This window comes from Astatotilapia calliptera, chromosome 10 (assembly GCF_900246225.1).
Source record: "Astatotilapia calliptera chromosome 10, fAstCal1.2, whole genome shotgun sequence".
Taxonomy (NCBI): domain Eukaryota; kingdom Metazoa; phylum Chordata; class Actinopteri; order Cichliformes; family Cichlidae; genus Astatotilapia; species Astatotilapia calliptera.
In genome coordinates this window covers 11,787,771-11,812,503 of record NC_039311.1, presented here as the reverse complement: position 1 = coordinate 11,812,503, position 24,733 = coordinate 11,787,771, and the positions used below count along the sequence as shown (strand labels likewise).

General features: G+C 39.9%; 2 protein-coding genes across 2 annotated transcripts; one reads left to right on the top strand and one right to left on the bottom strand.

Annotated features, from left to right (window-relative positions):
• The first annotated feature begins 3,274 nt into the window (after positions 1-3,274).
• On the top strand, positions 3,275-5,464 carry LOC113030217 (uncharacterized). Its single transcript, XM_026181423.1, has 4 exons — positions 3,275-4,164; positions 4,265-4,366; positions 4,656-4,847; positions 4,961-5,464. Exons 1-4 carry the CDS (start codon positions 3,997-3,999, stop codon positions 5,150-5,152), a joined length of 654 nt encoding a protein of 217 aa, XP_026037208.1. The 5' UTR covers positions 3,275-3,996; the 3' UTR covers positions 5,153-5,464.
• A 71-nt stretch (positions 5,465-5,535) lies between these two features.
• On the bottom strand, positions 5,536-24,478 carry LOC113030216 (unconventional myosin-Ic-like). Its single transcript, XM_026181422.1, has 34 exons — positions 24,418-24,478; positions 20,786-20,974; positions 16,827-17,235; positions 14,154-14,312; positions 13,945-14,060; positions 13,073-13,271; positions 12,807-12,887; positions 12,501-12,680; positions 12,321-12,419; positions 12,016-12,123; positions 11,848-11,919; positions 11,644-11,763; positions 11,448-11,530; positions 11,198-11,303; positions 11,025-11,105; positions 10,846-10,937; positions 10,669-10,763; positions 10,498-10,544; positions 10,276-10,356; positions 10,057-10,162; positions 9,378-9,495; positions 9,189-9,302; positions 8,992-9,068; positions 8,687-8,755; positions 8,304-8,388; positions 8,047-8,206; positions 7,850-7,933; positions 7,610-7,703; positions 7,459-7,514; positions 7,240-7,375; positions 6,334-6,404; positions 6,155-6,252; positions 5,982-6,081; positions 5,536-5,869 (listed from the first exon to the last, which is right to left on the bottom strand). Exons 3-34 carry the CDS (start codon positions 16,842-16,844, stop codon positions 5,843-5,845), a joined length of 3,132 nt encoding a protein of 1,043 aa, XP_026037207.1. The 5' UTR covers positions 16,845-17,235; positions 20,786-20,974; positions 24,418-24,478; the 3' UTR covers positions 5,536-5,842.
• Positions 24,479-24,733: the final 255 nt, after the last annotated feature.

Below are 24,733 nucleotides of genomic sequence, written 5' to 3'. Positions count from 1 at the left end.
CAGAATCAGAATAACTATGTGAAGAGTTAAATAGTTTTACCTAGCCCTCATTTGTTTGCGCAGTTCAAAGAAACTTTAGAGATTGTTCTGGAGTTAAACAAACCAACACTGATATAGACGTTTAGCATATCCAGTCTGACTGTGTGAAATGTTTTTATGTAACAGCAGATACTTTAAATAAATGTAGGATAACCTGACGTCTCTCTAGCATTTCCAAATTAAAAGAATCCTAAGTATCCAACATTTTAAATCTTTATACTGTATGTTTAACAAGACTCAGTGAAAAAACATAATGTGTAATTTGATTTATTGTAATCTTTGCTTTATAAAAAAAAAACAACAGTAGATGCAGAAAAAGAAAACCAGCCAAGTATAAATGCATAATTTCACAGTACAAAGTACAAATTTCAAAATCCCCACCATGAAGGTGCATGAAAGGCTGGAGCGTTAGAAGTGAATTAACCTGACCCCACGAAAACATTCGTACCCCGTTTTTGTTATATACAAGTAATCCAAGCTAAATAGAAATCCTGGGGTGTTTCTGCTGTATCGCTGTAAAAGTCAGGTCAGAAACGTGTTGTTTTCAAGACTACAAAGTGTGCAGCTGGCTCTTGTTCTTCTTTCTGCCAACAAAGTGTCCCAGTTGTTTCTATGAACTCTGTCAGACAGGTGAGAAACACAGTCCTGTACTTGTGCTAGAAGCGTCATCAGTGGAGTCTAAAAAGGCCGCACAGGAGAAAGCCAGTCACATTTGGTTACAGCAAGTTAATAACAGATTAATAACCAGCAGCTAGTAAAAAAGCACAGACCAAAAACAGAATTATTATGACTGTCTAGATAAAAACAACCTGTGGCTTCAACAAGCGAATTCACTGAAACCATAACTTAAATGCCAAAGTGAAACTGTCACACAACAAAGAGGTAGGGTGAAACCTCCTGTCAATAAAATTTCTAGGGATAAGAATTTTTCATAGTTTGAAACCAAATGCATATCAGAAATTTCACAAAAACATACCGACTCTGGAAATTTGTCTAAAAAACACTGTGTGAATACCCAAACCTAATTTAAGATCTTACAGAATATCTTTATGTTCCTCTTCAGAGTTGTTCTGAAAATGCATTTTATTTAGCTTAAGCTTGGTTGTTAGTAAAGCTGCCCATTTGAGTTTCCTCCACTGTCTGAAAGATCAATTTTACACAGAGTAAAACAACACAAAAGCAAAGGTAAACTGTTAGAGAAGACACATTGCTCTGTCACAAGATAAAACTTGCTTCTGTACTGAAATTTACTGGCTGAAGTTAGGAAATTAGGCAGCAAGACAAATGAAAAACAGGTCTAAGCTAACTCATTAAAATCTAATATTAAAAAACTAAATGTAATATTTATGTAGAACATTATTTACACATGAACTAAATATATTGTGATGGGTCTCATGTAGCATTACCTGTTGAAGTTTGTCTTACACAGTTTCAACTGGCACACTGGGTTACTGTGAAATGACTCTAGGAACATGTTTTTATATAGTCAATGAATTCTGCACAAAAATAAACCAAAAATAATAATCATGTGAGAATTATTTAAATCTGTGATTTAAAAAAATGCTGTGATTTGTACCAAACAGTCAGAAATTGATTTAAGTTGCGTCAAATGTAAAAATTCAGCAGGCATGTATTTTCCGCACTAAAAAACACAAACAAAAAACAATCAGATGCACTTTCCATGGCATCGTACTGTGCAAAACTATATTTGGTCCAATAACGACGGATCAAATTTCAACATGATAACAGATTACTGCTCCGGCTTTCTTTTCTTTTAATCTCAGGTGACTTCCAGTACTGAAGGCACTGAATTCATGTCTGGTTGGGAATTTACCTCAAAATCATTATCAACCCCTTTACAGTTAAGCAATTTTCTGGAATAGAACTTGAATGATTTTGATTTTTACTTGAAGAGACCTGAACCTACCTGAAAGCTGCAAAATACCTCAAACCAGGCAGCACAAATTTCAGTAAAATATCATGAATTCCTAATTATTTAATTTTATTTATTTAAACTGTGTTTTTTTTTTTATTCTTATAAGGGAATGCTGATATCAAAACAGGTACCTTTAAGGAGGATACAAGAAGAAGGACTCAAAAGGATTTAGGATAACATCATTCAAAGATATATATAAATACATATATATTACTATTAAAGAATTCTGGATCTTTTTTTCGTTTTACATATATATAACGAAAAAAAGATCCAGAAGTCTTTAATTATAATCTGTGTATAGCTTTCAAGTGATGCAATTGATGACATCATGGGTGTTTTTTTTTAAATTGGTCTTTTTTTCCATCTTGTTTCCCTGACATTCAGTGAAACTGCTTGTTGTAACTTGTCCACATCATGAGACTGAAATATTCCCTAAAGATGCACAGTCAAAAAGTGTTTGATGTTGATGAAGTGTTTTTCCACCTTTCCCCAGTAAATTACTGGACATTTCAGGAATTAAGAAAGTTATGTTTTTATTTATTGTGTAAACTAAACACTGAGCATTGCGGTCAACTTGCCAGAGTGGCAGTTACAGCTCAAACAGATGATTTTTTTAAAAGTAGATGCTTATTCTCATGCTTCCTTTTCTTTTCTGTCTTATCAATTCGTCCATGTTTAAATGACCTAAAAATGGACAGATTTGTGAGTATAGAGTATAGAAATAGAAAGACACAAAAGAAAAGCAGTTTACAAGCATGATGATTACAAGTGTGTGTGTGTGTGGGGGGGGGGGGGGGGGGGGGATAGCAAAAAATAAAGACGGCAGTCCTATTTTAGTTTCACAGTGAATGGCTTTTTCTGAATCATACAGTCACCACAAGATGCTTAGTGAGAGAGAGAGCGAGACGGCAGAGAGAGGAAAAAAAAAAACAAAAAAGTCCAGACACCGTGTGAAACCGAAAGCAAGAACATGAGAATATATAGTGTTTGTGAGTGCCAGTAAAGCATGAAATTATCTTGCTGCGAGTGGCACTACACCACTACTCACTACTCCTCCGAGGTAAGCCCATGTTACACTAGTTTACAAGAGTCTGAGGGTGTTTGTGTTTTTCTGATAGATATCAATATCAATATCTATATATGTATATATATATAGATATTGATATGTGTGTGTGTGTCTGTGTATATATATATACATACATACACACACACACACATACACACATATATATATATATGTGTATGTGTGTGTGTGTGTGTGTTTGTGTGTGTGTGTGTGTGTGTGTGTATATGTGTGTATGTATGTATATATATATATATATACAGTGTGTTTATGTTTGCTTAATGACTGTGCTGTCTTAATGTACATTGAACTGGGAGATCAGGGAACTGTTATCCTTCCAGTTAGTAAGTGATTGACTGACTCAGCATGAAGACTGTTTTGCATCGAGAGCATATGTAACAACAAAAAGAAGAAACTTTTTTTTAAAAAAGGAAGATTTTTGTTTCTTTTTTCTGCTGATTAATTACAACTGAGTCAGGAAACCTGAAAGGGACAAGACATACAACGCTTCTAATTACATGATTCCTGCAGTGGCAACCACCTGCTGAAGTCAGTTTTATCTGTACTCAAGAGATTTGACTTCAGGTCTTTGCACAGACACTTTTAGGTGCAAGGCTGAAAAAGAAGAGGACATAGAAAAAAAGAGCTTCCTTTTCACAGTTTAACCATTTATTGGAATTTAAGAAAGAAAGCATATGGATGTCATGTGGCAGGGGATGACAGATGAGGCGTGGAATTTCTTAGAGAAATGTTGTTAAATTTCCCATCTGCCATATTCATTTTCTTCAGAAGTGTTACTTTCTATACATAGCAATTTTACAGGAAGTCCAAGTCAGCTTATTTTACTTAATCGTTGGGAGTTTAAGCAGCTGCACAAACTGTTCGTTCATTAGTTTATCCCATGAAGGCGCACGTGGTCGCAGATGATTTCTAACCTATAACTCTGGTCTTGTCTCCGATGTTTCAGATGGCTGTTTGGAAAGCCCTCTTCCTCCTCTTTTGTATACTGGACTGCATGGAGCAATCCGCCTCATTACCAGTTGCTCAGACTAATTCCCTGTATCTTAATTGCTTCAAGCACACAAGGTCCACTCGAACTCGTGTGCAACAGCTGCTAGGGAAATATGTAAGTACTAAATTTAGTTCTACTCCATGGTCTGACACTAGTTGTTTTTTTTTTTTCTCAGCTTAAACTTATAAGTTATTGTTTTGTGTAATATTTATAGAAGGAGCAGCAGCTGGGAAACGGGCAGTTTGAGGACAGAAGCCGACACTTGAAGGATCTGCCCTCACTTTCCACAGAATTCTATCGGTGGATTAATCTGACGGTTAGTAAGTCCCTCTGTGTTTCAAAACACTTTCATAGAAAATCATTCTCTGATTAACTTTTGGTGTTATTCTGAGAATTTCTTGTTTTGACCTTTTCCATTATGAGGAGAACAAAAAACAAACAAAAAAAAAGAAAGAAACCTGATGACTCTGTCAGAAGGTTTGCTTTTACAGAATAAAAATGCTTGTAAAAATTTGCATGGAATTCCCCTTTTTGAAACTTCAAGCACAGATGGGGTTGTGCAACGCTTCATTATGTAATCATGTGCTTGTCACTTGTGCGTTCAGGAGTGGGAACGACTGCATGCCGCTTTCTGGGACATGAAAACCTACTGGAATATGCTGGAGTGGAAGAGAATACAGCTGGAGAACGAGGAGAAAGATCAGAAGATGGTGCAGGATGCTCGGACAACTCTAACTCGGAACATCAGACACATTCAGCTGGACTTGCGGGACCTGATTAGCCAAGTTAGCACTCAGGTATCAACAGTCTTTTTACTGAAATCCACCCACATTTCATCATCCCCCTTCCCTGTGGAGGAAGTGACATCAAAAATGGTCTGATATAAGATTTGTTTTGCTTTCTCCTCTAGATGAGCTCTTTGAGAAGCTCTTGGAAAAGGCCAGCAGCTGCTTTGGCACAAACACGCCTGAACCCAGCAAGCAGGTCCAGGACAGTATGGGACAGCCGAGTGGAAGGTTACATCATCCTGAGGGATCTGGACCTTTACCTCACCAAGCTGGCAAGAGACTTTCTTTTACTGGCTACGAAAATACAGTCATGACTCAAAACTGAAAAAAGACAACACACACACACACACACACACACATGCGCACAAAGTCAAAGAGAAAAAAGGAAGAAATAGTTGAACTGACTCTCAGCACTTTGATCAAACTGGAAAGATTGTGATAGTTTTCATTCAAGTGTTTTTATTAACATTTCGCGAGGGGCTCTGATTATTGCGAGTCTGCTTTTTATTCCTTCTCATTTTAAGGGCTTTCTTGGGTATTTCCCAGAGTTTCTGTCTCACCTCTGACTGTAAGTTAGACATGAGCTTTCAGAACGGCGAGAACGCTTCCCAACATCCTGTTTTTCCACCCACGCCCTCGATCTAGTGGACTTTCCAAAGATATTTTGCTATTTATTGAAATATTTATTACAATGCTATTTATTTCAAAGTGGTTTATTTTAATTCTCTTGCAATATGTAATACAGTGTTTTACAGAAGACATTTTATATTTGATAAATATTTTGTATTTTTTTCAATAAAGAGTTACAGCATTTGAAATGGCGACTACTTCATGTCTTAATTTTCATCTTTGGTTATCAATAGTTAATGCAACACTGAAGATAATCTTGTTATAATGAAGATGTACAGAATATGAATCAATAAGCACTCTGTCGGGCATGTTTTGTATTCTGTGGTTTTCTCCTGTAAGCTGCAAACTGATCAGTTAGCTGGTTTTCTGTGTCTTCATGTGGCGTTGATCTGAGGGGCAGTCTGAAGAGTGAAATCAGATCGAACACAGTCAGCTATTAAATGTTTTTGGTATCAAAACACCCCTCCCTGTCTGCAGGCTCCCCACATGATATCAGAGCAGCCGCTGACTCACCACTAGCAAATGTCCTCGTCTGCCTTTGGTCACTTTCAGCTCTGCGCCCCTCACAAAATCAATTATTCCTTCCTTGCCTCGGGCCACAGTAAACTGGATGCTGCGTGCCAAGAACAGATGATAAGATGGACTGATGGTGACCACCACACAGAAGCAGTCAGTCTGAATCTTACCTGCCCGGGTTGATGTTGACGTTGCTGGTCTTGTTGGCCATCATGGCTAATTTTGTTACCAGCTCGATCGAGTGGCTGCAGTGCAGCAGCAGATCCCCCTGTGGGAGAGACAGCGGGCTTTAGAGTGGCTGCATGGTTGCTTTATTCCACACAGGCATGACTGTTGTGTCCTACTGTACCTTCTGTTTATTGTCCTCCCTTGTGATGTGAAGAACACACATCCCATCACTGAGAGAGCTCAAAGCGATATCTGTTTCAAGAAAAAACACAAAACAAATCACTAAACGCACACTGAACAGTCACAATGTGCATAATGGAATACCTAGCAGTGTTGTGGTGACCTCTTGAACTGTAACACGAAGCCATTGCAAAAGTGCCAGAAACCTTTAATAGCAACTTGAGGCTAACTCCAAAAGCAAGTTATTCCCCGTAGACTCCGATCTTAAAAGTCCCCAACTTTACAACATCTTTTACAGTCTGGTGCAAAACAGTTTTGATCTCTGTGGATAGTTTTCCCCTATGATAACAACTGTATGGGGCAAATCATTCTTAGCTGATTCATATGCACAGCGGAGTTAAGTCTGTGACCGTTATGAGTAACGAGTGTTCCTGCAGAGGCAGCTGCTGTAGTCAACAGCTGCCTGCTAGACATTCCCTCTGTTGATTCAAGTCTGCAGAGAATTATCTGACTCATAACGACTTCCCATGTAAAGCCCATCCACGAATTTGTGATGGTTTTTATTACATTGTTTTACAGCACTAATTAGAATACGTGCGTGAACTTGAACCTGTATAGTTTGCTAGCAGTAGCTGATAAGTTCACAGTCCACTTTATCATCCAGATATGGAAACTTCTGCTTGAGAGTCTCTAGAGACTGAGCTGAAGTTTCCAGAAAAAGCCGTTTAGATTTTGTGACCGCAGATGGACGTTTAAAAAAACAGAAGAAGCAGGATTTAAAACTGTAAAGATTCCTCCCTTACAAAAAATATGCATTTACAAGTGATGAATTCAAGAACATTATCTCAATAACTATCTCAATATACTACATTTGTAAAACTGTCCCCTTCTCAAGGCTGGTTTTCACCTCTCAGAGCTGTGTAGTCGATCCTCTGCTTGATTTTGGTCTTGTCCACCAACACAGCAAAGGTGTTAGTGAGGAGCAGCTGGCGAGGGCGCGGCTTGAAACCCCTTTTGTCATACTTTATGACTGAAACACCGTACTGAAAAGGACAAGGAGACGCATTACTCCATAGCAGCATTTATTATCGCCATCAGGCTTTAAACAAAAAAAAACAAACCCTACCTGCACTTTGTCATTGCCCAGAGTCTGGACGACTTTGAGACTGATTTGCTCACGTTCTGTATAAAGCAGTAGAAATGCTCTGTGAATTTTTTATGCTTGCCAGTGGGTGGTGGATAACAAGTGCAAAGACAATGAATACATAAACGTGTACCAAGCCTGGAGTCCAAAAACAGCTTTCCAACACTCTGAGGGTAGCTGTCTTTCTGATCCTTGAAGATCTCACTGGCTACAACCTTCTGCATCATCTAGAGGACAAACAAAAATCAAGTGAGATTTAAATAAAGATTAAAACAAAACAACTAAATGAAAGCCAGTCAGCTGCAATCTGACCATCTTGCAGGAAAATACAACAACAAGATAACAGGTAGACCATCTTCTGTTATCAGTGTACCTGCTTCTTCCATTCGGGCTGGACTCTCCAGCAATACTTTGTGACCATGTTCCGCATGTGCAGCCTCTGCAGGTGCTCCGATGCCTGTAGGAGACCAAAGAATTAACAATGCAGACTATCTATTCAAATATCATATTATCTGTGTGCAATGATCTTAGACAGCGGGGGGACTCAATTTGAATGTGGGGTTTTTGCACCTCATCGAGAGACGGAGGAGGTGTCGGCCAGGATTTGTCCAAAACACTCTTGGGCAGGTTTTTGCGTAGATTTTTCAAGAAAGAGTAACGAACGTGATCCAGGAAATAGTCATTCTCAGGACCGTATTCCCCATGACGGTAGATGAAGCCTTTAATGAACCTGGGAAAAAAAATGCAAAAATCATGATGGAAATTATTATATTTTGCAAAACACAGCACCAAAAACTAGACGCCAAAAAAAAGTTTCATTCAAGCACCTGCGAATTAAGTCAGCAGCCTGGCGACGCCTTTTAGCTCTCCTGCGTGCTTTCATCCCTCGCCACCCCGACTGGATCACTATCACTATATATATATACACACATGCACGTATAAACACCAAGACAGCTCTTATACTCAGCCAAAGAGAAAACCCCAACGTTAGTGCAGCAGACATATAAAGTCAGTTTAGACCCACAAAGGAATGCTGGGGAAATGAAACAAAGCTGTATTGCAGATTTATGCATTTGTACCAAGCAGGTAGGGCCAATGTAACAATACTATACAAACACATTAAACACTTGTATATTCTCATTTTAGGGGCTATTCTTTAAGGAGAAAGGTGGCAAAGTATGAGAGCGCCAACAGCTGGAGGTGGTCTGACCTGCACGTCTGATGCGTTGGTACTTGGCCCTCTCTCTGTAGCCTCTCCATGATGTCTGCAGGGTCAGTGCTGAAACATGAGGAATATAGTTTTACTGCGTACCTTATGATTGTGTTTAAAATGTGTTCATTTTGATGATTAAAGTCAGGAGCTGTTTCACTAAAACCTCCCAAAAAGCTGAAGCTTCACATCTTTGACACTCTAAACTCATTAGAAGTGTGTTTCATGAATATTTGCATCACTACCTTATATTTTATTTCAGTTGTGACGCCCTCAGTTTGATAATCCTTGCTATTGCTGCTTACCTATCTCTGGCTTTTTCGCTTCTAGAGCATCTTCAGTATTGAAAAGAGTTTTTGGAAAACGGATGAAGATTTTTGATCTGCAGAAAGCAGCCAAAAAAAAAAAATTGTGATCAACACAAAATCAGTGTGCCTTTCAATGGACACTTATTGCAATGAAGTGTGATTAAATGCCTTGCATACAACATTAAACAAGTTACCTCCCCAGTTTGTACTCTTCATCTTTGTATCCCAGGTGCTTAACCAGTGTCAAAACTCCATCTGCGAGTCTGCCATGCCAGTTGGGCCACGTCTCAGGACACAGGGGCTTATACCTAAGAGCATTTATGAACGGTTACAATAAAAGAAGAATGAACATAAAGTAAACAGCCACTGCAACTGTGAACTACCGCTGCAGGAAGGCTTCAAAGCGCCGACGATATGCAAAGCCAGCTCTCCTGACCCTCAGGTTTTCCATCAGGCCCAGGTACTTCACCTGATGTCGAACCAGAACTTCATCAAACCTTCCTGCAGGGACAGAAACCGTATTTATTAGTAACAAAGAAATATTTCTGGCCAATGATATGAAACGCAATCCACACAGCAGGATAAGCTTCATTACATACATTAAGAAGCTGGGGGTTTTATTTATTTGAAATAAAAAGGACATTTTTATTAAAAAAGTTGCGACTAAATCAAAATTCCTTTTGTTAGATTAACTTATAACCTTCTGTAATCACATGCTAGTTTGTTGTTGAATCAAACAAAACACATCTTCCACCTTTACTATTAGAGTGTTTAAGAAGGTATTTCCTTTTCTGAGAGGTTTTGATTGAGAACGGGAAACGTAAGAAAAGAATTAGGTCAAACATAATTAGTTTATGAATCACCAACTAAACATCATTTCTAGTTCACTGCCGTGTGACAAAACTGAGAACACAGCAGCCAGTATTAGACGGGTAACCTTTACATTGTTTTTCTTGATCTGTATTTAGGATCTTCTAATAAAGCCTTTATTTGAGACCCGGACCCTCCCAAATAAAAACGCTTATATATCCCAATTAATATGACAGGATGTGAAACATGTACCTGGCTGCTTGGCGTCATTTGGTTTGATACAGCGCACGTAGGATGGCTCTTTAGACCTGAGGATTTCTGTAAGTTTCATCAGGCTGTTTTTGAACTGAGTGGCAGCCTAAATGATCAACAAAAGAAAATTAAATGATGTGAAATTCTCAGAGTGTATTTTCTGTTTTTTTAAATCATGCCTACAAATGATCAACATAGAGAGTGTGACTGATTTGTTACCATCTCTGGGCGTTTCTGGTCTATGACTTCCTCTCTGCGGAAGCAGTGACTTAGGATCTGGTTGTCTGACTGGCACATGACCTGAACAGAGACCAAACCACAAAACCACAAGTCAACATTAGATGTCCCCCCTCTTCCTCTTCACTCAAGCAATGGCAGGAGACAGAGTGGTTTTCAAAGGTTGCGGTGAGGCTCTACCTTGTCCCTTTTCACTATCCTCACCTCTTTCAGGTTCCTGTTCAGCAAGTCATTGTTCTTGTCGAGGAAACCTGAATGGAAGCAAAAACACGGTGATTGAGGAATAAGCTGCTTGTGAATCATCCTCTCTATGTGTTGTCTCATAACAGGAAATGTAAGTATGAATACGCTATTGATCCAGCCTTAACAGTTTACCATTGACATTGTAGTTGACCTCTCCGGCATAATGCAGCAGTCTGAACTCCTCCCTGCTCATCACCCTGCGAGTCTTTCCATTTGCCAACTTGTGCCTGAAATAAACACACACATATAGATTTACTCACATATATTGTACAGTACAAGTACAAGTCTTTGATATAAGATGATGCTTACGTGACAAAATGGGGATGGCCGCCCACTGTGTCCTCCAATTTCTCTAAAAAGGAGACATCACAAGTTTCTCCGGGCCTTAGGCACTCCTCGTCCTGTAAGTTATTCACGCTATTTAATTTCTCAAAAAGGGAAAGAGAAATAAATAATCAAAGATACAAACTCAACGCTGTTTTACGCACCAGAATGGAGATGATGCCTTTGTGCTTCTCTTCTATCAGGTCACAAATGATCTTGTTGTCAAAGTATTGCACAGTTTCCCACTGCATGTGAAAGGAAAGAATGTAGTTTTAGCATCGAAATTCGATATCAATAGTTGTTTCACACTGACTACGCAATTAGCAGCTGTACTCACTGCAATTCCTTCCGTCTCATATTCTTCCTGCTCAGATCTGAGGGTCAGCTCTATAAACAGCTGCTGGAGCTTCTCATTGCAGTAGTTGATGCAGAACTGCTCAAAACTGCAGGCGGGAAACTTCTTTTAAAACAGAACAAAACTACCACACATTGCAGGGACACTGAAGGCTACTTTTGACAGCGAAACCGGTTGACGAACTGCGCTAAGAAGCAGATGACGGTGAAGAGGAAAAGAATATAATCCATACCTGTTGTGCTGCAAGACCTCAAAGCCATAGATGTCTAGAAGCCCTATAACTGAGGAACCTTTGCTGCTGTGGTAGATTTCATCCTGCACAGCATATACAGTGCACATCATTCAGACAGAGATAGAAGACAACAACGGCCTCACAATAAGATGGAGGAATTTCTCTTGTTATCTTTAAGTTGTTATGAGTGCTGCACCTTAAGAGCCAGCGACTGGTTGATCTTCTCCACCAGCCACGTGAAGGTCCGGCCATACACAGCCTTGGCTAAGGCGTCACGGGCAGCCTCCGCTTGCTCAAAATTTAGCGGGGTGATCATCTGCATAAACATAAAAACAGCCCAGTAAAAACATGTGCATCGAACAACTGAAAACCTGAGGAGTGATGATGAAAAGATGATGACCTCCTCTCCCTTGGCTGTGAGCTTCTTGTGAGTGAGTGCCTCCCTAAGGGCTGAGCCATCGACACCCAGCAGCTGGAGAACAACAACACATCTGCTCTCAGTCAGGCTGTTTTGTAAGATTTCTAAGCATATTTAAACATCTGTCAATACTAGTGGGATTGTACTGACCCTTGCAAGATTAGAAATCTCAGTGGTGATATAGGTTTCACCTTCCTCCCCTTCCCCAAACTGCGTGTTTCCCAGATGGAGAACACTGGCGATGATATTCAGCAATTTCTGACGCGGGAGACAGAAAGAACAGCTGGCAACAACCTCACAGATGAACAATTTGCTTTTCAAATGCGTCGATGATGATGTAGTGTTCAGAATAGCATTATTTATACCAAAACTGTCAGAAAAGAGCTCATTAAGGATTCCAGTGTTGCAATGATATAAAATGATTTTAACATGGTAAAACTCTGACTGTTACTGACCTGCACTTCTTCTTCTGTGAAGCCAATGACAGGAAGGGCCTTCATCACAACCTTCCAATTATTCTTGTCACTTATGGAGCTGACTCTGGGACAGTTGCCCTGAAAAAAGAAACAATTTAAAACGATGCTAAAACTAATGGTGCAGACAATTTGTAATTCTTGAAACTGCGCGACACACACCTTAACCAGATAGCGGTAGTTCTGGGGGTTTCTTTCCAGGTTCAGTGTGTTGAGTTGGTCATCTTCTCCTCCATCCAGAAGCTGATAGAAGATGTGGAAGTTTCTCTCGCCGTGGTTCTGATGTACTACACGAGATTTCTCCAGCAGGTAGTTTAAGATGTGACCACCCACCGGTGCCCCCTTGAAGAGGTTACACAAAAAGATGAGAGCTGAGAGCAACTATTAAAGTTTTCTTCTAGAGTTGTTGCTTTTCGATGCTATGATGACTGATATGATGTTATCCAATATATCAGTTTTAGCGTTTACCCTAAAGTCAAACTGAACATCCATGTATTTCCCAAAGCGGCTGGAGTTGTCATTCCTTAGTGTTTTTGCATTGCCAAATGCCTTTGTAAAAAAACAAAAACAAAAACAAAAAAAACACAGGAAATTAGAGAGAGGAAGTGAAATTAAAAGAAAGAATGCAACATAAAATCCCACAAAAATCCCATATAAAAATAACAGATAAGTCAGATAATATCATGCACTGCAAATACAGGCTAATCAGCTTGAAAAGCCTAATTTTTAAATACCTCCAGGACAGGGTTTGACTGTAGCAGGCGGTCACCAAGTGCTGCCATGTGATCATTAGTGGGGCAGGTGACAGCGTAGTAGAGGAGGATCTTCTTGGAGGCCTCTGTTTTACCTGCTCCACTTTCGCCTGATATGAGTATACACTGGTCTTTTCTCTCGGTCCGCATGGCCCGGTAAGTGTTGTCTGACAAGGCATAGCTGAGGAAAAAACAAAAATGCAGGTTCAGCTACAGATCAACATGCAGGTAAAACACAGCAGTGGAATAAAGTCACACAAAAATCAGCGTAGATCCAGAAAACCCAAAGCAAATACAGAGAGGTTGTTGTTCCATCTGCAGTAATTTGTATTTGGTAGTAGGGATCTGTTATGGGACCTCCCTGACCATATGTGTGCATATGTGGAAAGCTTAAGGTAGGGAGAGCAGTAAGATTACTACTATGATTATAAGTAGCTAGGGTGGGTTTCCAAGCAGCTTGTAAGGGTTGCTGCAGCTGTAGGGAGCTAAAATAATTTAAATAGCAAGATGAGATTTACGGATATGTGCAAAAAGCAAGCTCAGATCAGCCAACTTTACATAAAGCCACTTTCAGCTACTCTGTTATTCACAAATGGTTGGCACAGCGAGTAGCTCCACATGATTAATTTTATAATCACTTTATAAATAATATATAATATTTTAAAAATATCAGATTTAGTTCATAATTATCTGCTCATGTGATTTTCTTTCTTCTCATCCTGACTTAATATTTAGGGTTTTTTGAGCTGTAGTCAGACAAAAGGCAAAAACTGAAGCAACATTTAGTTTTTGTTTGGTGTTTATCAAACTGAACCATTAATAAAAAAACGCCTGAGGAGCCTGAAGTGACTCACATGTGAGGCGATATTTCGTAGAAGCTGACCCCTCTGTAACGATCCATCTGCTGCTTGGAGTAAATCTCTAGCTCTTTGTACGGGTTCATCGACACCAACACTGAGCCGATATACGTCTGACATCAAACACAGGGAGTAGACACCACGTTCAAGTTATGGCTTATCACATCACGGGAAATGTTTTAGAAAATAGGAAGAAAAATGATTACATAAATGAGGTTTTCTCTGAAGCGCCGCCGCAGATTTTCTATGAAGGCTGCCTCGCTGTTGTAGTTTTCCAGCAAGACAAAGTCCTGCACCCCAACCCTGTCCCGGGCAGTCAGCGCACCCTCCATGACCAGACGCACTCTTCCCTCAATGTCCACCTCCTACACAGAAAAGGAGAAAAAGAATCGTTACAAACGTACATGGAATGTGAATTTCTCTTCATTCTTGAGTCACTTCCTGCCTTAAATGGCAATCGAAGACAGGTTTTTAATCTTTCTTATAAATATCTAACATAAGCAATTACATGCTGCTGACAAGCAGGGGGCACAAAAGGACAATTCATATTTCCAGCTTCACCCAGCAGTAAACAGGTTAATACGCAGCGCACAAGAAAACAATAATTACCACATGATTTTGATGGCACGATATTTATTTCAAAACACTTTCAAAATGCCAGGGCAAATGAATCAGGCCTAAATCCCCCAAGCGGCGCTCTCTAAAGTTTACAGAGTGCTTCTTGGCTGTGGAAACAAGTCCTGCAAGTGCACAAAGAAGAACAGTTCCACCAAGCATGCCAAGATTAAACAAAGAAGTAATTTAAGGAATCCTAATGATAAACAGACAGGATAGACTCCTCTATTTTTCGACAGAGACAGTGTATTATCATGTGTGTACACAGTACACAAAGTTTTATATCACCAGATGGGGTTTAACTAGAAAAATGTGTGTACATGTCAACCCCACTGTGAAGATAAACATCGTAGTGGAGACAGAAACGAATTACTAGAGAAATTCTTAGATATGCCCTGAAGTCAGATATAACATACACACAACAACATGCAGCATCATGCAAAGAGATAAAAGAAATGTCAGCAGTCATTACTTACTGATGAGAAATATCCAGAAAAACACTTGAGCGTATATTAAATGCACAATATACCACAGCCAGACAAAAGGTGCTCTATGTTCGGTATCAAAGGCTCATTTAAGAAACAAGCCCTACTCTTTCACATTCATAAAATACAAGCAGTAAGTGGAACAAAGGGGTTAGACTTCCACAGGACGTTTGTTTTTCTTGAACGCAACAGCCTCTCGAGGGTCTCATTTGGCCGGCCAACGCTGCTAAAAGGTCATTATCTCTGACCACTTCATGCAGGAATATCCTTAAAAAAACAAGAGGACAACAGTGGACGACAGCCAAGAAGTGAACGCAAAGAAGTCACCGCACACTTCCACTGCAGCCCCTCCTCTCTGCTTCACCTCGTATTATTGTTTTCCCACTTGCAGGTGGGCTTCCTACAAAAAGCAATTACTGTTCAAAGTCAGATTTTCCAAAAGGATATGTCTCAAGAATTTCAGGGTCAGATTTAGGGCATGCTTTCAGTGATTTTGATGCAATTTGACATTCTACTCATTCTACTCATATAAAGACAAGCAATGAGCAGTGCAGACAAAAACTTATCCTTGCAGTACTTTTAACAAAGGGGGTGCAATGATGTAGCAGGTTTTCAGTTTTCAAATGTTCTGCAACAGCTGTAATGAAAAGTGCCTGGATAACACTTGTTAGGTTACAGTCAGTGTATGAGGTTGCAACTCATCACATTCTGTACAGTGTCACGGGGTCTGCCACATTATTGTGAAACTCAAGAGTTCATCTCAGTGTGTTCTCTCGCTGTAGATGACTGGGCCACAGTTGAAGCTCTGGGCTTTAAAGGACTTGCTTTGCCTAAAGCTTTCATTTCAGCTTCCTTAGCCTTCATACCTTAAGAGTTTCTGTGCTGTGGAGTAGCTGCTGTGCTCAGAGTACCTGCACAGTGTCCAGCTTGAATTTGTAAGGATCTTTTTCAAGTTATGTGTTTTTGCTTTCTTTAATTACAAGATTTTTGTCAACTTTATTGATCAGAGGCCTCATTCAGTACTCTTCTTTGATACCAAAATCAGAAAGATTGCTACCACTCGTGTTGGAGGTAATATGTGGTTCAGTTACGTTAAGGGCTATAGCTCTGGGATGGAGATTTAACCAGAATCAAGTGTAATCCCTGTAGCTTTGTTTTCTGTGAACTGACCTGAGGCCTCCTTTTTACAGCACCTTGAGTGTGATCTAGCTGATGGTGCATGAGAGCTTAATGTAGGATTTGACTCTGAGTATCAGGGAACTTCTGTGAAATCTGCAGGTTTGTGGGTGCAGCTGCAGCTGCAGTAAGAAAGTTAACAGCAGGACTTGGCCCTAGGCCTCATGACTAAGCTCTGCAGGGCCAACTTCATTTCGGATTGTCTTCCTTATAAGGCATGCCCCACCACTCTGTCCCAGGGATAAGCAGCAGTGGTACCATGGTGGGCTCCTGACCAAAGTTGTGCCAGCAGGGATATAATGGAAAAATAGTGTTTATGTTTTTTTTTTTTCTTTTATCCGGACTGCTTGAGTTAAGGCTTACACAAAACCCCAAATATACACTGACTCATACACAGGAAAAAAATTCCAAGTGACTCATTGTTCTGTTTTGCTTTTCCCCCTCTGGTGTCTCCATGGCAGAAAGAGGGAATAGGTTGATCGGATATCGACTTTATTGTATCAGTACAGAAAATGCTTAAACATAGCCACAAGTAACCACAAATCGCGAGTAGGTGGGCCGCAATAAAAAGGAAAATAAAACAACGAGCATCATGGACCTTACCCTGGCTTGGTACCTCATCCTGTCCTGTTGTTGCTGGAAGAAGGTTGAACTGGTGGTTCCCCCTCAGGCTGGTGCTCCTCCTCCTGTCTCACAGACTTCTTAAACGCAGCTTCTCATCCACCTCTGCCCATGGGCAACACAATTAGGCAACTTTACGTCTTACCCTTCGGTCACTTTCTCTGTTTCTCTCTGCCTTGGCGTCTCTTCCGTCACGTCTTTGCGCTTCCTTGCTTGACTCCCCGGTGCACACACACTTAGGCCAAAACTCAAGCGGCTCCTCTTGTTTGCACCTTCAATTCATCTTGTCCATGACAGGTCAAAGTAAATCACCGCCTCTCCGTGATTCCCTGTCCTTCCTTCTGAACTATTCTGCATGAAACAAGGGCAGGAACTACACTCACACGTCACTCTGAAAGAAAAAAAAAAAGTCGAGGGAAAGTATGCTGTTGGATAATGAGACAAAAAAGAGGGCCAGAGAAAACAGAGAGTGGAGAGGGTTTGGAAAAACTTGCTAAGAGCCCCAGACTAAAAACATGTAATCACTGTGCAGCTATTAAAAAAAGAAAAAAAAAAACAGAAATCACATGATTGGCCCTTAGGACATTCTTTCCTTCCCTCCCTGTTAGTTTGCTCCCTCCCTTTTCTCCCACAAGCCGAGGCAGATTCACATGGGATGTGAATTATGGAAGTGTTTCACCAGCAAGACTGCCTGTCTCCTAGTGGCTGTCATCCACTGCTGACGAAATAACTTACACCATCATAGAAATATCACTCCGCAGATATATTAATATGAAGTGTTACATTCCCCATCTGTTTCCTTTTCCTGGCAACAACCACAACGCAACACATTTTTAACTTAACACTGACTTAACGTATGAGCCGTGCGCATGAATTATCAGATTCCTCTCTTATTATCCTCCCTCCTATTCAAGGCATTTTTTTTATGTGTGTGTGCTTTCAAGGCCACATCACCTTTCTAACAGAACAGCACCCTCCTCTGGTTCCCCACTCCTCATCTTTCCTCTCACTTCACTGTAGCTCAGGCTGTTTCCATGCCACACCCACTTTCACATGCCAGCATCAAATATCCAACAGAGAGGAATCTGAATAATGCTGCCCAGATGGGAAAACCTTTTACATTTTTTTCCCTTCTTACTCTCAATAGTGCTTAAAAAGAGATAAACAGTTTTGTATAAGCAATAAACACAAATACACCAATTTTAAACCAGTCAGCCTCACTTCATAATGCAGAGGTCTCCCTTACGCTATCAGAACAGCTTTGACGCTTAAGGATGTTGATATCAAACCTCAGCCTAGCATGTGCTGTGGTTTTTGATTCTGGGAGTTGGTGGGATTCTTTGTGTCCTGTGTGTTGTGAGGTGCGGCCTCTGTGGTGTGGGCTTGTTCAGCTCATCCCACAGATGAGCTGGATTAGGATGTGGAGAGTCTGGAGGTTGGATGAATGCTGTGGAGTCTGTGATCTGTTCTTAAGGACTATTTGTGGTGTGATGCATTGTCCTGCTGGGGTAAGCTTCTACCACTGAGGAGTGCTATTGTCAATGGAGAGGTGTGCATGCTCTATTTAAATGGCTGGTTCATCTTAAAGCATCATCCACATGGATGCCAGGGCCACATGATTCCCAGCAGAACATTGAATTGTAACAAGAAGATACATTTATCCACTTCACTTATGAGTGGTTTTAACATTATGGCTGATCACTGTATGTCAGCTGGTGTGAGTATTTCTCGTGCTGCCTCCTAAAGTATACAGGAAATACTTCTTACATGAGTACACAGATTTATGCACAACATGTCCTTTGTTTACTCGGTTCTCTCACCGTACCCCCTCCAATTGTGTAGCTCTATTCACTGCAGGTCAGCTTTATATGAAGCACAAAAATAAAAGGAAGTGTGTACAATGAGCTGATAATTGATCATTAAGTTGGGTCATAAAAACCACAGCATATTCTCCTTTTGAAGTCAAACAATGTGGAAATATTCTTTATAGTTTGGTGGCTTGTAAATGATACTTCCTCTTATATGATCATTTTTTTTCTCCAAATACCTCTGTGGTAAAAACTTAATTCCATTTGCAGTATTTAAGCTTACAGAAAAGTCCATTTAAAGCGTTCTTACTATACAGGCATCTGAGACATAATATGCACCAGGCTGACTGCTGGCAGCAAATATCCAAGATACTGAATGTGCAATGACATGCATATGTAAAACATGAACGCACTTTCTCAACATCATCTGCATTTTTCTGCTCCACAGACAGTATACGTAACACTGTCAGGCTCACGCCCAGGAAACTCGCACATATACTAAAGTCAGTGATGAAGAAATTGCAGTTTCATGGCAGAGTCCATTCCCACCTCCTAAGATATGCTATTTTCCAGCTGAGTTGTTTTTCAATCATTGTTCCTATCTTTGTTTAGCAGTTCCTGTAAGAGAGATTTCCTTCCTGTTTCCTGATGTTCAGGATCTTCCTTTATTAGCGGGCTTTGTGTTTGACTGTAATGTGATAAATATTTTTCTAATTATTCATTACATCTTCTATAACTGTATATTAGCGCCTTAAAATAAAGGTTAAGTAATGTGTATTGATGACCTGGGCTCTAATCCTTACCTTAACTAAAATATGTTGACAAGACTGAGCTGATTGACTCAAACTAAGTTCCTCTTACAAACACACCCCTCAACGCTTCACCTCAGATGCCCCACTTCTGTCAAACTCGGTGCTAAAACGCTGTAAAAATATTCTTTTAGCGTCTCAAAAGCAAGTCAAGTGAAGCACATCTCTGCCATTTCCAGCTGTTTCCCTTTCAGGTAACAACCCTCTGCCTGAGTTCAATTTCAGATAATCACATTATAAACTCAAAAAGTAATTCTGAACATCTGACACATTATGGAAGAAATCCAGAGATCCCAGCCTTCTTGTCACAAGCTGCCTGTCAGCTGTGGAGACGAAGATTTAATAATGTTTTTTTCTCATTTTGTATTTAAGTCGCTCGGGTTTTCTGATTCAGTAGAACAATAAATCATAGAGGAATGGTGTTTTATTTGCTATGGAGGGAAAAGCGGTGTTTCTCTCTTCCCCTCTGTTGCACACACACTATGCATGAATATTATAAATTTAACTAAAACCACGAAGGACATTCTAATATCGTTTGGGTTACCTCGCCTGGCTAACCCAGCTGTTTATTATTCCTCCGTGGGGAACCCTATTGTCCATCTGCACTGAGCTCCATCAGCACCCATCTGCTGTCCCTTTCACCTCACGCTCACCTCCGCTGCCTCTCATCCCCCAGATCTCTGTTACACGACAAAGACCGCTTTATAAATTGACCAAGGTGTAAAACTAAACCCAACAGAAGAAACAAGCTGTGGAATAACTTACAACAATCCAGAATGAACATGTAGTACTGGGTGTAGTAATCTATTTCCTTCAATCTTAGGTTTTTTCACTTTTAATAAGAAGAAAAGGCAACACGAGGATGAATTTCAGTATTTGTAGCTCGCCCTGCGTGATCATTTCACCATAACAAGCATGAGTGTCTTAATATGTTAAGCCTTATTTGATGCCCTAAATTAAAGGAAGGCTTAGGGCTCTGCCTAGTGGTTGTAATATCAATTACAGTGAACAGGCTCCTCTGCTATTATTTTAAAGGGATGGATTACCATTAAATTTGGTTCCCAGAAAGTGAAACCTAATGTTTCGTTTTCTGGGAACATAAAAATACGATTCCAGGACTTTCCCTGAAGTCTACTGGCATTTAAGATCTAGCTCCATGTTTCTTCCAGCTCTGTTGAGCACAAAAACATTCACAGAAGCGTACTAAAGTGCAGTACAAGCAAACATCTAATAGATCACAGAAACACACACAGAGACATATAAATATATTGCACATAAATGTCTGTAATGTAGCATAAACATAAATAAAGAACTATATGCTTACCTGGTCTAAGTTTTTAATCAAATAGAACATAAACATTTTCTATCAGGCTGAACTCCAGAAGAAGTCGGGTCATAGCCACAGCCTCGGTTACTTGTGCAGCTCCAGGCGATGCTTGCAGACTACATCAAGGCTGGCTTGATTTTCTACAGCAGCGGGGACTGAATGCACTCCAGTCCAGACCTGCACAGTCTAAACAGATAGAATTACAGAAAAGCACAGGCACTCTAGACTACAAGGCTGAATTTTTTTTAAAGGCTAAAATCTGTGACCAAAAGAAGACTTCTCTGCAAAGGAAATAGAAAATGTCAGGCCATTTACAGACTCTAAATCCACTAGGAGGCAGTAATGTTAAAGTTAATTGTCTGCTAAAAGTAATGAGATATGACGCAGATGACTGAAGTCAGCCTCTGTCAAAGGTGGAAGACTTGTATTGTACTTTTACTGTAGAAAACAGACCAGCTTATGGCTTCCTGTATGAGTTTCCTTTACTATGTCACAATTTAAATGAATTTTATGTGGTGCACTTTTGGGAAACTCAATGACTCAGTAATGCCAGATCGTACTTTGTCCCTGTTTACTTAGTAAGTTTTCTGAGGGTGTTTGCAATGAACACTGTTCATTGCAAAAAATAAAAAATAAAAAATTAAGTATCGCATCTTATTTCAAACAATTAAAAAATTCCAGGAGCCTGGTAAAGAGCTAGGGCAGCCTGAGGGAGGAGGCTGCATTAAGCAGGCCTGTGAGTTGGAAGGGCAAAACAGCTCCACCACTGAAGAGACTTGATCTGGAAGGTCAAACGTTTGGAGACACCAATTTAATGGTTTTTCTTTAATTTTACTACTTTCTACTTTTTAGACACATACTGAAGACATCAAATATATGAAGCAAGATATATGGAATCATGTAGCAAAGACAAAATGATAAATAACTCTAAATGTGTCTTATATTTTAAATTCCTCAAAGTAGCCACTCTTTGCTTTGTCGACAGCACTGCAAACCCTCGGCCTTCTCTCAATAAGCTTCACGATGTAGTCACCTAAAACGGTTTTCACTTCACAGGTGCGCCTTGTCAGGGTTCATTTGTGGAATTTCTTGCCTTCTTAATGGAGTTGGGACCATCAGTTGTGTTGTGCAGACGTCAGGTTGGTACACAGCTGTCAGCCCTATTTGACAACTGTTAGAATTCATATTATGCCAAGAACCAACCAGCTAAGTAAAGAGAAGCGACAGTCCATCATTACTTCATCATTAAGAACTAAAGGTCAGTCAGTCTGAAAAACTTTGAATGTGTCCCTAAGTGCAGTCGCATAAACCATCAAGCGCTACGACGAAACTGGCTCAAATGAGGGCCGTCCCAGAAAAGGAAGATCAAGAGTCACCTCTGCTGTTGAGGATAAATTCATCCGAGTCACCAGCCTCACATATTGCAAGTCACCAGCACCTCAGTTTAGAGCCCACATAAATGCCACACAGAGTTCCAGTAGCCAACTCCTAGCTTCCACAGTCACCCGACCTAAACCCAATCGAGATGGTTTGGGATGAGATGGACCGCACAGTGACAGCAAAATGGCCAACAAGTGCTCAGCATCTCTGGGAACTCCTTCAAGACCGACTACCCGTCTACCTGAAGCTTATCGAGAGAATGCCAAGAGTGTGCAAAGCAGTAAAATCAAAGCAAAGGGTGGCTATTTTAAAGAATCTATAACATAAAACATGTTTTGAGTTATTTCACACTTTTTTGTTTACCACATATTTCCATAAGTGTTTTCATAGTTTTTATGCCTTGAGTGAGAATCTACAATGTAAACAGTCATAAAAAGAAAGAAAAACCATTAAATGAGATGGTGTGGCCAAAATTTGGACCTGTAGTGTGGGTTAACACACAGATTCTGACAGAAGTCTGACTGTCAGTGTCAGATATGGGCAAGCGGAGCAGGAAAGCGGTGTCCTGGATTGCTGGGATGGCATGGCGGTGGCAGTGGTGGGAGAAGAGCAAGGCTGGGGTGAGCCACTGGGAATCAGACAGTTAAATAAAATAATAAAAGTGTAGAAAATGATGTATAAAACACTGGACACAATTTTCAGGCTCGTGCCCTGCATCCTATTATAGATTTATTACATGTAAAGTACAACTGCACATGAATTAAACATAATCTTGTGCTGGGTAAATGCTCTGCAAAAAAGAAAAACTTTTATGAGCCTTTACTCAAGTTAAATTTATACCCCGTTTAAGCGACTTAAGAGTACACAAGTTGTACATTCAAAATAAGCTACCTAAATAAAATGTCCTTATTATGTAGAGACTGGGACTTCTCAGAATTACAATTAGGCCATTATTTTATTGGATAATTGCAGCTGTGGAAGACTTTAATCACTCGTATACTGCTGTGTCATTAGATGTATACAATTCCATTTATTTTAAAGCTGACTTATTATGTTGCAGATAAATTGTATGGAATATAACAAACAAATGCATGCAAAAAAAGTAGAACTGGAAGAGAAAATACACAGTACATTAAACCTGCACTTTAATGAAGCACTTGAGTAAATGTACTAAGTTATGTTCCTTTCCACAGCTACTGTGACAGTCAGCGCACATTGGTTTTATTACTGTTTTATATTTTTTCACTGGTTTGATTGTGATTTTATTTAGAATTTTTACTTTCAGTTCTGCTTACTTTTGGTTAGTTTCCAGTGTGTTTGCTAGTTTCAGTTCAGCTTTTATTTTTCAATAATATTCATTTTTGTTCTGAGTATAATTCATTTCACTGACAGCTTAAGTTGCAATATTATTATAATGTGGGTATTAATTTTTCAGGGGAAAGTTTTAAGGTCAGAATAGATATTGCAATATAAACACAATGCCACATTATAAAGATTAAGGGGAAAGTAAAAAACAAACAAGCATAAACACACTGAAAGAAACTCAAACTAAAGGCATTTCCTCTATATTTTATTTCAATTAGTTTTGTGAGTATAGACAATCAACTCAGTTGGTTCTGTAGCTTTTAGTTTTACTTTTTTGCCACCATATGCAATGTTTGTTTAATGCCTAGCCTAACTTCTTAAAGCTTGTCCATAACACCAACAACAGCAAAACACCAACAAAAACATAAGATATAAAAGTTAAGCTAAAAGTAAAACATTTAAAGTTAAAACGGGTGCATTTTGAAATGGGTATAAAGATAAACAACTGTAAATGTTAGTTTTTCCAGCAACTTTGCTTTACTTTGACATCTAAACTCATACAAAATATATATGTTTTGAAAACTAACCATAAGTAATTTACTTTTTGGTCTATATAGTTCAAACTTTTCACTTAAGAGTGGTTTATCCTTACTAAAAAAGCAGACTGTCAATCTGCATGCTAGCCAACAACAACTTTATGTAGCATTGCTGTATGCTAATTACAAACCTTTATCCTGATATTAAATCACTTTTACACACATAAAGTTCACAGAGAGGATGCAGACGCCCTCTTTATGCAGTGTACTAGTTAACAGTTTACTTTAAAGAGCTGCTGTAAGGCGGGTGTTGTCGAAATACTCGGACTGAACGTGGAGAAATCGATTACTTCTCAGTAACGACCTCTCCGCATAGTGTGGCGAGCTAGCAACAGTGAGAGCGCTGACCTGCTGCAGTTGTGTGAGGGCGCCACTGGGAGAATCCCTCTCTCCGCTCCCTCTGTCTCCACAGCTCCGTTTTCCCAAAGAAAAGAAGAGGAGAACTAGGTCCGGGGAGGAGGAGGGCCGCCATTACGGAAAGCTGACAGAAATACCACTTTCACACGCGCAATCTGCTCCTAAATTGATCGGGACATGAGCAGTTTGTGTTGCAGCAGAAGGCATTTCTTAAGCGAAACAGCACCGGCGATTGCATCAAACTCACCGTTGTCTCGTGTGCGCGACCGGCCCAGCGTTATGTGGGCACAACAATGGACAGAATAAT